The 15,705-nt window shown below is 40.3% G+C and overlaps 1 protein-coding gene across 1 annotated transcript in view; it reads left to right on the forward strand.

The window, feature by feature from the left end:
* The window catches only part of ROS1 (ROS proto-oncogene 1, receptor tyrosine kinase), a 150,318-nt gene that overhangs the window by 98,818 nt on the left and 35,795 nt on the right, over positions 1-15,705 (forward strand). Inside the window, exons 32-38 of the mRNA XM_075269523.1 lie at positions 1,814-1,931; positions 4,179-4,360; positions 8,287-8,373; positions 8,459-8,600; positions 11,378-11,540; positions 13,660-13,724; positions 15,564-15,696. Coding sequence (XP_075125624.1) covers positions 1,814-1,931; positions 4,179-4,360; positions 8,287-8,373; positions 8,459-8,600; positions 11,378-11,540; positions 13,660-13,724; positions 15,564-15,696 — 890 coding nt within the window. The remainder of the gene's footprint in view (positions 1-1,813; positions 1,932-4,178; positions 4,361-8,286; positions 8,374-8,458; positions 8,601-11,377; positions 11,541-13,659; positions 13,725-15,563; positions 15,697-15,705) is intronic.

Raw genomic sequence — 15,705 nt, forward strand, 5'->3', positions numbered from 1 at the left:
GGAAGGTTCATTTTAGGGATTCTAATTACGGCAAAGAAGGGTTTACATTAGGAATTGTGATAGGCTTGTCTGAAAAGATGCGTCTTTAGTTTGCACATAAAGCTGTAGAAATTTGGAGTTAATCTGATTGTCTGGGGTAGAGCATTCCAGAGAAGTGGTGCAACTCGGGAGAAGTCTGGTATACGAGCGTGGGAGGTTCTGATAATAGAAAATGTAATACTTAGGTCACTGAATGAATGGAGAGCACGGGTTGGGCGGTAGACAGAGATGAGGGAGGAAATGTAGGGAGGTGCAGTATTATGGAGAGCCTTGTGGATGAGGATGATAAGTTTATATTGTATTCTATAATGAATAGGTAGCCAATGTAGTGACTGACACAGACCAGAGACCTCGCTGTAGTGTCTGGACTGATAGATAAGCCTGGCCGCTGCATTCAGAATAGATTGTAGAGAAAAGAGTTTAGTGAGGGGAAGACCGATTAGTAAGGAGTTACAGTAGTCAAGGCGAGAATGAATCAGAGCGACAATAAGTTTCTTTAATGTATCTCTGCTAAGGAAAGGGAGGATTCTAGAGATGCTTTTGAGGTGGAGATGACATGAGCGTGTGAGTGATTGGATATGGAGGGTGAAGGAAAGGTCTGGGGGGTGAAAGAAAGGTCTCAATATAGCGGGCATGCTGCCTAGGAGTTATAATAAGGCCTGAGACTGCAATGGATATATTAGAGACAGATTTATTACATGTTGGAAACAGTAGCAGTTCAGTCTTAGGCTAATGGGCGGGAACGCATCGCAGTTCTTCCCGCAGCACTTTGAACAGAAAGCTCATGGAGTTTTCCTAAGCTGACTTTCTGTTCCCAATATATCTACAGGGATGCATTTCCATACATATAATTGACATGCTGCAATTTCCAAAACCGGTTTTGGAAATCGCAGCATGTCTGCGCTGCAGTTTTAAATGCAAAGTGGGCATGGGATTCGCATGAATCCCAGCCACTTTTCCTGTACTGTATAATGCTGCGATTTTTCCCACGGCATTTCCACCGCGGGAGAATCAAGGCGTTTCAGGCCCATGGGGCCCCGGCCTCAGAGAGATTTAGTTTCAGATAGAGCAAAGACATCATCATATTTGAGACAGCAGAAAGACAGTCACTGGTGTTCTGTATTAGTGCAGTGGTGATGTGACGGGAGGATGTGTATAATTGGGTGTCATCAGCATAAAGATGGTACCGGTAGCCAAATATGGTGATGGTTTACTCCATTGGACACTACAAACTACTCTAGACAATTGTAATCTAAAACTATGGGCAACCACATAATTTAGGAAATTTTCATATTTAATAAATATGTTCTTTCATGGAACATTTGGGTTAAAAGACTATGACAAAAGAACAACCCTGATTACAATTATAACTTTTATTGTGCTTAGAGTTCAAAGACAAGTGAAACTGGCCTTTCTGCATTTGTGCACATGTACAAGTATATGTATGATGTGGACATGACATTTGTTGAATGCAAAATTCTCAAGGTTTGTTTACTAAATAGGCAAATATGAATTGGATATGGATATAGAGAAAGAATTTAGTTATTATATCCAATAAAAAAGAGCATACTCCACAATGTCCTTGGAGCTGACAAATAAGTTTTGTGTTTAAAAGTAGAATTAATGTTTATTTAAAATATGATAAAAGCGTGCTCCCAATAAAGTAAGCTTCTATGGTTAGCATAGCACATAGCACCATTTATTATTTTCTTAAATGTGACTGTATAGGAGGCATTTGGTGGTAACTCGCTGTGTTTTATCTGTTCCACTTCAGCTGGTATTCCAAGCAAACCAGGAACTCCACAAAAAGTGCCTGGTGATGACAATACCATCCAGTGGAAAACTGCTAATGATAATGGTAGTAACCTCACATATAATTTACTAGAGTACAGGTAAGTACAGCACCATAGCATATACGGGGCAGCAATGTTCTATCTGTCTGAATAAAATGTTGTTACAAAAATGATAGGACTAGGGAAAATTTGTGTTAAAACATGGCTCATTTCTATAAAATAGCGTATTCCATAACTAATTATTAAGAGCCTGCCCCAACTGAATTGTTTGTTAGCTGCTGTTGCCTATGGTTCTTGAAGACATGAGCAAATATTTCTACTTTCATAAAAAGTTTGAAAAGTATCTTGGGTTATCACTTGTCCACTAATGTATTGGAGACACGTCTACAGGGTTATAACTGTGAATGGGCTAGTGTTGCAAGGTGTTGGGTGCCAGCAAACCATTGTGTCCTACCCAAAAGATAATACATGTTAGTAGAGATGAGCGAACAGTAACTACTCGAATTGAATATCGAACCCTATTACAGTCTATAGGGGGGAAAATGCTCGTTTCAGGGGTAGGTAACGTTCGATCAAATTATACTTACCAAGTCCACGAGTGAGGGTCGGGCTGGATCCTCCCAGCAGTCTTCTTCTTGCAGCATCCCCGCGGCGTTTTCCGGCTCTTCATTCACTCTGCCAGGCATCGGGCCTGGGCAGAGCCGACTGCGCATGCCTGCACTACAAGCGGACATGCGCAGTTGGCTCTGCCCAGGCCCGATGCCTGGCAGAGTGAATGAAGAGCCGGAAGACGCCGCGGGGAAGCTGCACGGAGAAGACTTCTAAAGGTAGGAGAAGAACCAGCATTGATTGGCTGACTGTATAGCATTCGGCCAATCAATGCTGGTTCTGCATCAAACTTTTACATTCGAACAGCGAGTGGTACTCGATTGAGTACGAGTATTTCGAATACCGTAGTATCCGATCAGCGCCGCACCTCCCATGAGGCGACCTGAAGCGAGCGCTTCAGGCGGCGCTATGTCAGGGCCTCAGGGAGGGCAGCATTTTTGCTAATCTAAGCCAGTCCAGGACAAGCTGTCCTGGACTGGCTTAGCACCGAGCGGTGGTTTGGGGAGGCCACTGGAGCAGCGCTGCTCCAGCAGCCTCCCCGCACGCTCAGGCAGAGCGCAGGCAGTCTCCGGGCCTGCTCTCTGCCGCGAACGGTGCTAAGCCCCGCCCCTCCGCTAAGCCACACCCCTCCACTAAGCCACACCCCGCTCCGCCCCCTCCCCCAGCGGCGGGGGGGGCGGCTTTCTGCACTTCGCCTCGGGCGGCGAAAGGGGCAGGTTCACCCCTGTATCCGATCGAATACCTACTCGATCGAGTACTACTCGCTCATCTCTACATGTTAGGTGAAAATTACTCAGACCCACCATTGGCTGATGTCAGGTGACAGAGTCTGTGTCAGATTTTAAGATGCTCAATTCTTCATTCCTGAAGCAGAAAATTCACTGTCAGAGAGATTGAGCATGCACGTGTATGGGGGGTGTTGGTAGTTTTACCCACAGCTATCTCAAGTATATGCCCAGCTGTAGATACAAGTAGCATTAGTATTTACTCTGGTGGAGGAAAACAAAGCTATAGCTCTACACTCCAAAATTGTGAATCTGATAATGTAAATGAGATAACTGACTTAAAGGGGTTGGCCACTTTCAGACCAATATTGACAAACAAATGTACAATAAAAAGATATACAATTTTCCAATATACTTTCTGTATGAATTCCTCACAGTTTTCTAGATCTGTGCTTGCTGTCATTCATTTTGTTACTTCTAGTGGATAGAAGCCTGACCATGGTCATGTGATTTATGGTCCGTGGTCATGTGATGAGCACACAGGTGCACTGCTCGTTAGTCACAGCCCAGTAATCAGACATCTGCCTGGTTATCAGCTGTGCACCTGTGTGCTCATCACATGACCATGGACCGTAAATCACATGACCATGGTCAGAGTTTTATCCTCTAGAAGTAACAGAATGAATGACAGCGAGCCGAGATCTAGAAAACCGTGAGGAATTGATACAGAAAGTATATTGGAAAGTTGTATATCTTTATATTGTACATTTGTTTGTCAATATTGGTCTGAAAGTGGCCAACCCCTTTAACATTTACTGCTTCACTTTTTGAATTATGTAGTAGACATTTCACAATGCAATTCCAAGTACTAGGATACAAATAGACAACCTTTTAAACTGGTCAAATTTAGTTTAGTTTGAAATTTAAAAAATCTTTACCTGATTCCATTTGCTATTTCGAGAATATACAACTTTATGTGTCAATGTTTATTAATAAATCGTTTCATCTTCAGAGAGGTTACTGATATTAAAGAGATAGTGACATGGAAACTGGCTTACAGTGGCCCGTGTGGTGACGTATGTGTTTGGAAGTCTAGGACTTTGGATGGAACCTTCCGGTTCAGAGCAGCAGCTGCCAACATGATTGGTCTTGGATATTACAGCAACATTAGTGAAGATATTTTGCTATATCCAGGTAGGTACAAGTTGTTCAGTGGACCATTACTGATTCTTGCACAAATAACAGGCATAGCTGCTAGTTTTGCCTATTGTATAGTATTGCCTATTTTAACTCAGAGGTGAGTTGCAGTCAGTGATGACTGGGTACAATGGAAGTTAAGACTGGGGAAATTAACAAAGGTCACTGAGTGATAATGTCAAAGGGACAGAGTGGGGACCAGAATTATCAATATCATGGACATGGATGGGTGTTCAATGTACAATCTTCTTTGAACATTTCTATCCATCCATGTACACTTATTTCAGCAAAGTTTTTGATAAACAACAGCACCAGACACACCCTCAGACCACAGAAACTTAATCCCTGAATGCTGCTCTTCTTTCGTACAAATCCCAAGGGGGCAGCCATTTTTTCGGGCACGTTCAAACCTGCACAGAGGTGATGAGGGATATGTCAACCTCATACACAATCCCAGTTTGGATATGGTGCCCTCAATGATGCTGTTCATGGACAGTGAGGAAGCCTATGACCAGGTTAATTGGACATTCCTAGAGGAAGCTCTGTAACTCCAATTCCCCCCCACCCCCCCCCGGCTTGGATGACCCTATTTTCAGAAATGTCTTACTTGTGATCAGTCCTAGGCAAAAAAATTTGGATATGGTTTTGGATGGTACTCCCAAGAACACCTCATCACAATTTTAGAGCTAAGCCCACTTGGTACTTGGTAGTTACTCCAGCTTAAGCATTATCTTTCCTTCCTCTCTGGCTCTTTAATTCTCTTCCAAATGAAAACTCCATTTGAAGGTTTGAATTTTAGGGAGAAACTCCTTACCATACTTTCTCCATGGCTTATCTTATACTCATACTTATACTGGAGTTCCCTGATGGGGATGCTATGTAGCAACAGGACAATGCAACATGTCATTGCTCGTTGGTGGCATGGAACTGGCTTAATGAACACACCAGTGACCTCATGACTCTCGATTGGCCTACCCGCTCACCCAACCTCAACCCCATAGAGCATTTATGAAATGCTGTGGATACCAGTCTCTACTCCATGGACCCAGTGCCAACTACACGGGACCAATTGTGGGCTGCAGTGCAGACTACATGGATCAATATCCCTCCAGAACTCTTGCAATACCTTGTGGAGTCCATGCCTCGTCGTCTTGCTGCAGTTATCAGGGCTCACGGAGGGGCGACCTGCCATTAACAGGGCATCTGGTTTCCAAAACTATATTATATTCAAACACAGAACATGAAAGCATTCAGAGCAGTCATGTTTCAACACAAAAAGGAGAAATGTATTACTGTCATGTGACAAAAATCTGAGAATAATCAAGTCAGCTTGATCAACCATGGACGGAGCGAAGTTATTACAAATCAGTCATCAGATGATAATACATCAAAGTAATCTCCTTATCTAGAAGGGACAGTCTTTGTTACAAAGCTTATCTGCTATTGAGCCCAAGGATGCATTCATTTATATTACGGGACTAGTAAAATAATCTGTATTTTATCATGTGAAGAAGACTGAAAAATAACTATATATTTCTTTAGAAAAGCACTGGCATTGTACAATATATCTCTCTCTATATATCTCAATATAGCTCTATTTTTCATTTTCTTTGTAATTAGATATTACCATTTCTCAGCTACATTTTTTCCTGTTTTAGTAATAGGCACATTCATTTATGTGTGAATATGTTCTAAAATGGATCGATGTAGATTTTTTTCTTTTTGATGAGGAAAATCACACCAAATTATACGTAATGGCACATTCTCAATGTGGTCTTTATTGAAGGAATTATCAAGGGTATATATCTCAGACAGAAGATGGTTGCTTGAAATTCAAGAGAAAACTGTATGTGCAATGCTATAGAGGTAGCAGCGGTCAAACCTATGACTGGGCTCCTAGGCCAGGCAGCCCACAGTAGGGTCCACACCACTCGCTGTGTGCTAAAGTAGCCATATAAGCATCCTATAGCTGCATCGGAACATTGACCCTCACAGAAACCCACACACTCATTTATGTAGCCTGGAGTTATTATTACATAAATATATGTCACTCTTATAGAAAGTAGCTCTTCACTAACTTACTTAGCTAGACTGTCCACAAGCCAATAAACATCTCTGTCCTCTGTTTGGAGATGGAGGATGAGGATCTGTTCCGTTTCTTCCCATCATGTCTGTTGTCAGTTTTTACTGTTACAGTCCAGACGTACAGACAGTAATGAGTGTATAGGTAAGAAGTTGATTCAGTCCTTTAGTTTTCTTACTGGTCTTAATGAAGGGAGACTGGAAAGCCCAGAGGAGTTCTCATTTATAATAATGCTGCTACAGTTTGTCAAAAAATCATTTCTAAAAAACATGTATAAAATAGAAATCAGATCAAAGTTCTATAAATTGTAGATATATAGGGTATGTACAGTAATTCTACAAAAGCACTTCACTGATTTCTAGATACCTTATCCTGAAACACGACACGACATCAAAGGTATTGTGTATGGCAACTTTTATACAAAGCCATCTCTCAGGTATGTAAAAGCAGATGAAAGTTTATTTAGAAGTGAGGTTACAATAAAACGAGAATTAGAGATAGAGATAATCTGATAGGGCAGAGAAGTCGGTTAAAGGTCTTAAAAAAAGAGTTTCTTAAGCCAAATGTCTGGCACCCAGCCATCAGGACATCCCCTTACAATCAGTGTCACTGTTATAGCAGAAATATACATATAGTATTATCTAATATTTTGGTTTACATTTACAAAACAAATCTTCCTATAAGTAATAAATCATAGGTGAACATACTTGTAAGAAAAATAGTAACATGGCCATGTGTGAAAATGTAAGTAAGGTGGGGTAAAAAACGTGATTCTAGCACATCCCATCCACAAATTGCAGAAAAATACGCACTGCGGAAATGCTACAATTTCCCAATCGATCGTGGTTTTGGAAATCACAACATGCCAATTATACCTACAGCGGTTTCTCTATAGATATAATTGAAGCAGAAAGTCCACAGAGGAAAGCTTCCCAGACTTTATGTGAAAAACAATGCAGCAAAACCACAACACCTTTCCGCTGCAGTTTTTCCCACAGTGCTGTGCCTCTATGTGGGGCCACAGGTATGCCATATATAGCATGAGAATTCAATTGATCATTAGTAAAAACTATAATGATTATCTTCATTATCAGTATCATACTATTTTGCTATGGTCACATGTTCTTCATGTGTTACTATTATTTTATACCGTATATACTCAAGTATAAGCCGACCCGAATATAAGCCGAGGCCCCTAATTTTACCACAAAAAATTGGGAAAACTTATTGACTTGAGTATAAGCCTAGGGGGGAAATGCAGCAGCTACTGGAAAATTTCAAAAATTAAAATGGTCGGAGTTTTTGGGTGCAGTAGATATTGGGTGCTGGGGAAGGGGAGGGAGTGTTTTGGTTGTCTGTCTGCCCCTTCCCTGAGCTTGAGGACTGTTTTTTTCCCCTCCATTTGGAATTCAGTCTGGCTGAATATAGGGTATCTGCAGTGCTCCTATTAACCCCTTTCCGACAGAAGAGGAGCACTGCAGATACCCTATATTCAGTAGACCGGGCACTGTCAGACACAGGGATGCCTAATGTGTATAATGTGTTTCACACTCATTTTCTACTTTTGTATCTATTCTAGGGAAAGGAGTGATTTAGAACTTTAATTTAAAAAAAAATAATTTTTTTTTACATTATTTTATGGGAGATTCTATACATGGATATTGCAGCTGGTCATAGACCCCCCCCCAAATAAAAAATACAATTTTTTTTTGCTGACTCGAGTATAAGCCGAGGGGGGCTTTTTCAGCACAAAAACTGTGCTGAGAAATTCAGCTTGTACTCGAGTATATACGATAAGCCAATGTGTATGAAACTGTAATGACATTTTTTTCTTTTTCAGAGAATAGTTCTCTTGATTATGTTGGAGTTATTGTTGGTTCTGTCTTTGGCGTACTACTACTTGTCCTTCTATTGTTATCTGGTTTTGGTAAGTAGGAGCACTTCAACACAAGCTTTACTTTACACTAGCAACGGAAATTCACCTTGTGGAAGTTTAATGCTATTTCTTAAAGTTATTTACAGGGCAATGAAGCAGAAACAGAATAAGCACATGCAAAATAAGGAAATTCTAAGCTTTACAGATAAGGATAAAGAGCTTGAGAAGCTCCGCGGATTGTCTACTGTTGGTTTGGCCAATGCTTGCTATGCTGTGAGGTAAGCAGGACATTCATTCTTATTGAATTTCCATAGTGTCTTTCCCATTTCTGATCAGATACTCAAGCTTGGGACTATAGATATTCCTTGCAATAAAAGGACCAAGAATAGGATAAATCTGTTTTTGTTTTAGAAACTGATCCTAGTTTGTATACCGCATGTGCATATTATACTAGTCTACTGAGTACATCGGGATACATGTGCAGTGAGATAAAGATGTGTCGTTTTACTAAGTAATTGGTCTAGTGACCATTCATAAGGTTGTCTGGTTTAGAGCAACACAACACTTGTCTGGCCATTGGTTTCCACAGTACACTATGGAAGTAGGAATGTTGCTCAATTTTTCTAGGTTGTCAGGTTTATATGGTGACATTTGTTAGGCTTTAACCTTTAATTTGTACCTTTCAGTCTGAGGTTAAAAGGCTTTCTCAGACTGTGAAGTATGTGAGCAGCCCAGTAAACAACCACATTTACCTCAAAGACCTCAGAGGACAAGAGTAGAGAGGACTACTCTTATTTCTGAGAGACTGTGAATTGTGGAGCGTAAACGTGTGAATTCTCGCCTTGCTATGGTGCACATTCATCTGAACTAGAAAAGGATGTAGTCTCTGGTAGCAGGGGCTTGTTACAGTCCTATGAAAAAGTTTGGGCACCCCTATTAATCTCAATCATTTTTAGTTCTAAATATTTTGGTGTTTGCAGCAGCCATTTCAGTTTGATACAGTCCTATGAAAAAGTTTGGGCACCCTTATTAATCTTAATCATTTTTAGTTCTAAATATTTTGGTATTTGCAACAGCCATTTCAGTTTGATATATCTAATAACTGATGGACACAGTAATATTTCAGGATTGAAATGAGGTGTATTGTACTAACAGAAAATGTGCAATATGCATTAAACCAAAATTTGACCGGTGCAAAAGTATGGGAACCTCAACAGAAAAGTGACATTAATATTTAGTAGATCCTCCTTTTGCCTCTAGTCGCTTCCTGTAGCTTTTAATCAGTTCCTGGGTCCTGGATGAAGGTATTTTGGACCATTCCTCTTTACAAACCAATTCAAGTTCAGTTAAGTTTGATGGTCGCCGAGCATGGACAGCCCGCTCTCAAATAATCTGAAAACAAAGATTGTTCAACATAGTTGTTCAGGGGAAGGATACAAAAAGTTTTCACAGACATTTAACCTGTCAGTTTCCACTGTGAGGAACATAGTAAGGAAATGGAAGACCACAGGGACAGTTCTTGTTAAGCCCAGAAGTGGCAGGCCAAGAAAAATATCAGAAAGGCAGAGAAGAAGAATGGTGAGAACAGTCAAGGACAATCCACAGACCACCTCCAAAGAGCTGCAGCATCATCTTGCTGCAGATGGTGTCACTGTGCATCAGTCAACAATACAGCGCACTTTGCACAAGGAGAAGCTGTATAGGAGAGTGATGAGAAAGAAGTCGTTTCTGCAAGCATGCCACAAACAGAGTCACCTGAGGTATGCAAAAGCACATTTGGACAAGCCAGCTTCATTTTGGAAGAAGGTCCTGTGGACTGATGAAACAAAGATTGAGTTGTTTGGTCATACAAAAAGGCGTTATACATGGTGTCAAAAAAAAAAAACAGCATTCCAAGAAAAACACTTGCTACCCACTGTAAAATTTGGTGGAGGTTCCATCATGCTTTGGGGCTGTGTGGCCAATGCCGGCACGGGGAATCTTGTTAAAGTTGAGGGTCTCATGGATTCCACTCAGTATCAGCAGATTCTTGAGAATAATGTTCAAGAATCAGTGACGAAGTTGAAGTTACGCCGGGGATGGATATTTTAGCAAGACAATGATCCAAAACACCTCTCCAAATCGACTCAGGCATTCATGCAGAGGAACAATGTTCTGGAATGGCCATCCCAGTCCCCAGACCTGAATATCATTGAACATCTGTGGGATGATTTTAAGCGGGCTGTCCATGCTCGGTGACCATTAAACTTAACTGAACTTGAATTGTTTTGTAAAGAGGAATGGTCCAAAATACCTTCATCCAGGATCCAGGAACTGATTAAAAGGTACAGGAAGCGACTAGAGGCAAAAGGAGGATCTACTAAATATTAATGTCACTTTTCTGTTGAGGTGCCCATACTTTTGCACCGGTCAAATTTTGGTTTAATGCATATTGCACATTTTCTGTTAGTACAATAAACCTCATTTCAATCCTGAAATATTACTGTGACCATCAGTTATTAGATATATCAAACTGAAATGGCTGCTGCAAACACCAAAATATTTAGAACTAAAATGATTAAGATTAATAGGGGAGCCCAAACTTTTTCATAGGACTGTATATGCAGGATCATATGGCTTCTAAGGGAAAATTGCCTTGCATGAGAGTTACGAAGAGAAGAGAAGGGATCTTACTGTTGGTGATTTTAACATTCGAGGGGTTGAATAACAAGATAATGTAGATGTATCAATAGGGATGAGATGTCTTACTGGTGCCACAGACAGTACAAAAGGTGTATGGCAAATATATAAAAGGAAGCTAGTAAGGATAGTGAAGTCGATCTTGTAGTGATTCGTCCCATAATGATTTGCTTCTGCACAATGGGAATTCCCTAAGTTTAGCCAGGAGTTTGGTAAAATAGTAGGTTCAGTGATTTTTTTCAGAGGTTTTGCTGGCCTGTACTCTGTGGTCTGAAGAGACCCCTGGTTCCCAAAGAACAGCACCACCAACAAATATAATACAAATAACAATATGAATGATCAACATTTTATCTTATACCTATGTTTGTTTTCATAGTACTCTGCCAACAAAAAGTGAAATGCAAAACTTGCCCAGTTTCCCTCGAGAGAATTTAGAACTCTGTGTTTTCTTGGGAAGTGGAGCATTTGGAGAAGTTTATCAAGGCATTGCTAAGGATATCCTTGGGCCTGGAACTGGAACTGAGAATGTGGCTGTGAAGGTATCCTTCTTTGCTAGAGATTGATTGTGACTGTGCACAATATATGCAGTAACTTCTAAATTTCATCTTTCACTCCTATCATATAATTCTATACAAATGTTAGATAATTATCTAATTTGAATCAGAAACAATATAAGAAAATGTAAATGTTAAAGGCGTAAAATACAAGTAAATTTGCCATGTTTTTATCTGTATAGTACATTATTTAACTATATACTATAACATATTTGATTATTTTAACTATACTATAAATATACTACTATATGTGATCATTTTAGCTATATACTATATGTTTCAACCGACTTTGCATGAATAAATAATAAAGTATCAGAGACTTTTTAATATATGAGGGGTGTTCAATAAGTTACCAACCTCAGTATGTTCTGTCAGTGTTACAAAGCTGAGTTTGTGCAGATTGAGGCATGTCTATGCAACATACACAGTAGCAGTTCAGTCTGTTGAAAGCACTGGAAGTGACAGGATGGCAAGTGCAGTACAGTGCAGGTCTTGGAGTGTCGTTCTGTGATTAAAATTAAAGGAAAAAAGAAGCCTAAAAAAAATCAATGAAAGGGCCCCTTCACACTACTGATACGCTGCCTGATTCTGAACGTTAAAACACGGTCAGAATCAGCGCGTATAAAGCAGATCCCATTCATTTCAATGGGGAGCCGGTATACGAGCGCTCCCCATTGAAATGAATGGGCTGCTTTTTACTCTAAGAGCGCTACCATTGAAGTGAATGGGAAGCGCTCGCGTGTACCGCTCGGACTGAGCCGAGCGCCGGGCCCCTTCACACGGCAAGCCGTACACGTGAGTGCTTCCCATTCACTTCAATGGGAGCGCTCGTAGAGTAAAAAGCAGCCCATTCATTTCAATGGGGAGCTCTCGTATGCCGGCTCCCCATTGAAATGAATGGGATCTGCTTTATACGCACTGATTCTGACCGTGTTTTAACGTTCAGAATCAGGCAGCGTACCAGTAGTGTGAAGGGGCCCAAAGGATGACTGCTGTATATGATGATGTTGCAACTTCCTTCTGCCATGCAATTTAAATGCGGTAGGGAATCAACCAAAGATGATCCCTGATCAGGGTAACCTGTTTAAAGCTTTTTCAGAAGAACTGTGCCATAAAGTGGAGGTCATGGTTTTGAAAGATCGTTGGGTCAAAGTCACTATTATAGCTTATGAATTAGGCATTTCAGTTTTCACGGTTTCCAGTATCATTCATGATGGTCTGATGATGTAAAAGGTCAGTTTCCAGTGGGTGCCACGAATGTTGACGTCTGAGCAAAAAAAGTATTGCCTTCAATTTTATTATGAGAATTTAGACATGCTTAGATAAAATCCAGGATACCTCTATTCTTGGGTTGTTATGGTTGATGAACCAAACAAGAGTCCATGCAATGGAAGTACAAGGAGTCACTGACTCCAGTCATTTGGAAAGGTCATGGCAAGAGTTTTTCAGGATATAGAAGGCGAATTTATGGTGGAGAACAACATTTACTGGTAGCATTTATGCTTCAACAATGAAGGCATTATGTGAGGCAATGAGAGGGATACATTGTGGTAAGTTGTTGAGTGTTGCTGCTTCGTGACAATGCGCCAACTCAAATTTTGCAAATCACAAGCTGCTATCAGGGAATACGCTTCATAGCGCTTAGACATCCACCCTACAGTCCAGACCTGACTCTCAGTCATCACTTACTCTTTCATAACCTGAAGAAATGTTTGCATGGAAAACGATTTCCTCACGATAAAGCAGTTAAAGAGGCAGTAAGAGGATTCCTGCAGCAAGAAATCTCCTCCTATGCTGAGAGCAGCAATCACTAGAGGCGAAGTTGAATAAGTGTGCTGAAGTCAAAGGGGATTACACTAGTAGAAAGTTCAATTTTCTCAGAAAATGTTTTCCTATTCAGGTAGATAACTCATTGAACACACCTTGTATCAGAGGAAATGCCTCTTCTTGCTTTTATCAGGCTGCTAAACTACCTTACACTGTGAAAATCCCTACTACATCCACTACTGATGTAGGCGGTACATATAGTACACAAGACATTCTTTTTGGTGTAGTTTGATCATGTTGGTTGACTTGGATATATTTAATCTTTTGTGTTGAACAGACTCTGAAAAATGATGCAACAGACCATGAAAAAGTGGAATTTCTGAAGGAAGCACATTTGATGAGGTATATTATTTTACCTTTCATTAAACATATCATGTGCACACACCCTGTTGAGGGATATGATACAGGCTTAAGACAATGCCAAAAAGTCACACAGTTTGCCTCTGAAGCTGTAGTGTTAGGGCCTGGGGCACCACCATTCTCTAGAACTATCCAGATTTCTATGTTCCTCAACAACTGTAACGTACCCATAGACAGGCCAGCCAGGTCCATTGATGGCGCTAGGCTGTAAGGCCCGCTTTTCTGACAATTTGGAGATATAGGTGCAGAAACTAATAGCAGCAATATCTTCACAACACCGGTGCATACTGTGAAAGCAGACAGTCACCTTTCTAGCGATATATAATACCGAAAATCAACATGAAGGGTCCTTTTTAAGCCTTTTGATCATTTTAAAGGGGCTCTATTATTGCTCTATTATTAGGAAAAGTCATTTTTAACTAAGCACATATTTGCATAGTTTTTAGAAAGGATATTTCACACATACCTTTTGTATGTTAATCCCCTAAGTAGTTTTTGAATGAGGTCTTTTTATTCATATGCTAATTAGCCTCCAGTGAGCTCAGGAATTTCTAAGCGAGCACTGTCATCAGCAGCATCAGCAGCCTGTGCTGTACACACAGGAGAGACAGTGCTCGCTGAGACTTCTGGGTGCACGCTGGAGACTAATTAGCATATGAATAAAAATGGGCTCATTCTAGTACTATAGAGGCGATTTACATACAGAAGGTATGTGTGGAATAGCCTTTCTAAAGGCTATGCAAATATGTGCTTATCTAAAAATGACTTTTCCCAATGATAGAGCCCCTTTAAGCTTTTAGGCTCTTCACTGTATAACATAAGTAACATGTTGCAATTATTCTATGGACCAGCACCCCATATTTCTCAATATATTTAAACAAGAAAACTGTTGTATAAGTCTCCTTACCGTATTCCAAATTCTAAGGGTTTCTTCAATCTGGAACTGCTACAAAGGAGATATTCATGCTGGCGTAGGGTAAAGCTTTGGTTCATGAAAGTGTTGCACAGATATGTGAACTTCACTCATGTACAAAATCTTTCTACAGCGATAGAGGTTATTTCTGATATTTTCTCCTCTAATAATCAAAAATATCTGTGGATTCAATAAGGTTATTTTACCAGTACAAGTAACTGTGCACATACATTTATTAGCTATTCCTACTAGCCTGCTGCCCTAAACTGCCACAGACTTCTAACAAAAAAAATATTGTCCAAAATGTGCAAGTCCATTAAAGGGAAATTCTAGTCCAAGAAGCTACTCATTATTCATAAGATAGGGAGTAATTCACCAATTGGTGGGGATCATCGACTATTTTTGGTAGTTCCCATTGAAATGGATGGAGTATGTACTTCCGACCTGCCACTCCATACAAACTGAGATGCAAAATATCACAGTTCTCATGATCAGTGATCAGCCAACGATCGGCATGTTATATTGTCTAAAAAAACCCTTTTTAGTTGTGAAGTATCTCTCAATGATAAACTGATCACAGGGTGCCTCACTATTGGGAAACCTGGTAACTAGTGTTCAGTTTCCCTGCAGCACCTCCTAATGGCAGACAGTTCTTATTATAATGAATGTGCACATGGTCTTCTAGAATGATCACCATCCTTGAAGCTTCTCGTTACTCTGACGTGAATGAATGAATGAATGAACGCAAGACTCTCTTTTTCTTATTTCAGAATTCAGTAATATGAAATTTTCCTTACTGGGATTTCTAATCCTGCGCATTATTTGTGTCACAGTGCATCCCCTTATATGACTGAGCTTTTTTCATTGATAGGTTCATACTAACCATATTTTACTTATATTGTGCGCAGTCAGTTTCATCATCCTAATATCCTGAAGCTGCTTGGGGTTTGCCTTTATAATGAGCCTCAGTACATTATCCTGGAATTGATGGATGGTGGAGACCTGCTTTCATATTTACGAGGTGCTCGGGTAAATACGCTTGTAAGTATG

Source organism: Leptodactylus fuscus, chromosome 3 (assembly GCF_031893055.1).
Source record: "Leptodactylus fuscus isolate aLepFus1 chromosome 3, aLepFus1.hap2, whole genome shotgun sequence".
Classification (NCBI taxonomy): domain Eukaryota; kingdom Metazoa; phylum Chordata; class Amphibia; order Anura; family Leptodactylidae; genus Leptodactylus; species Leptodactylus fuscus.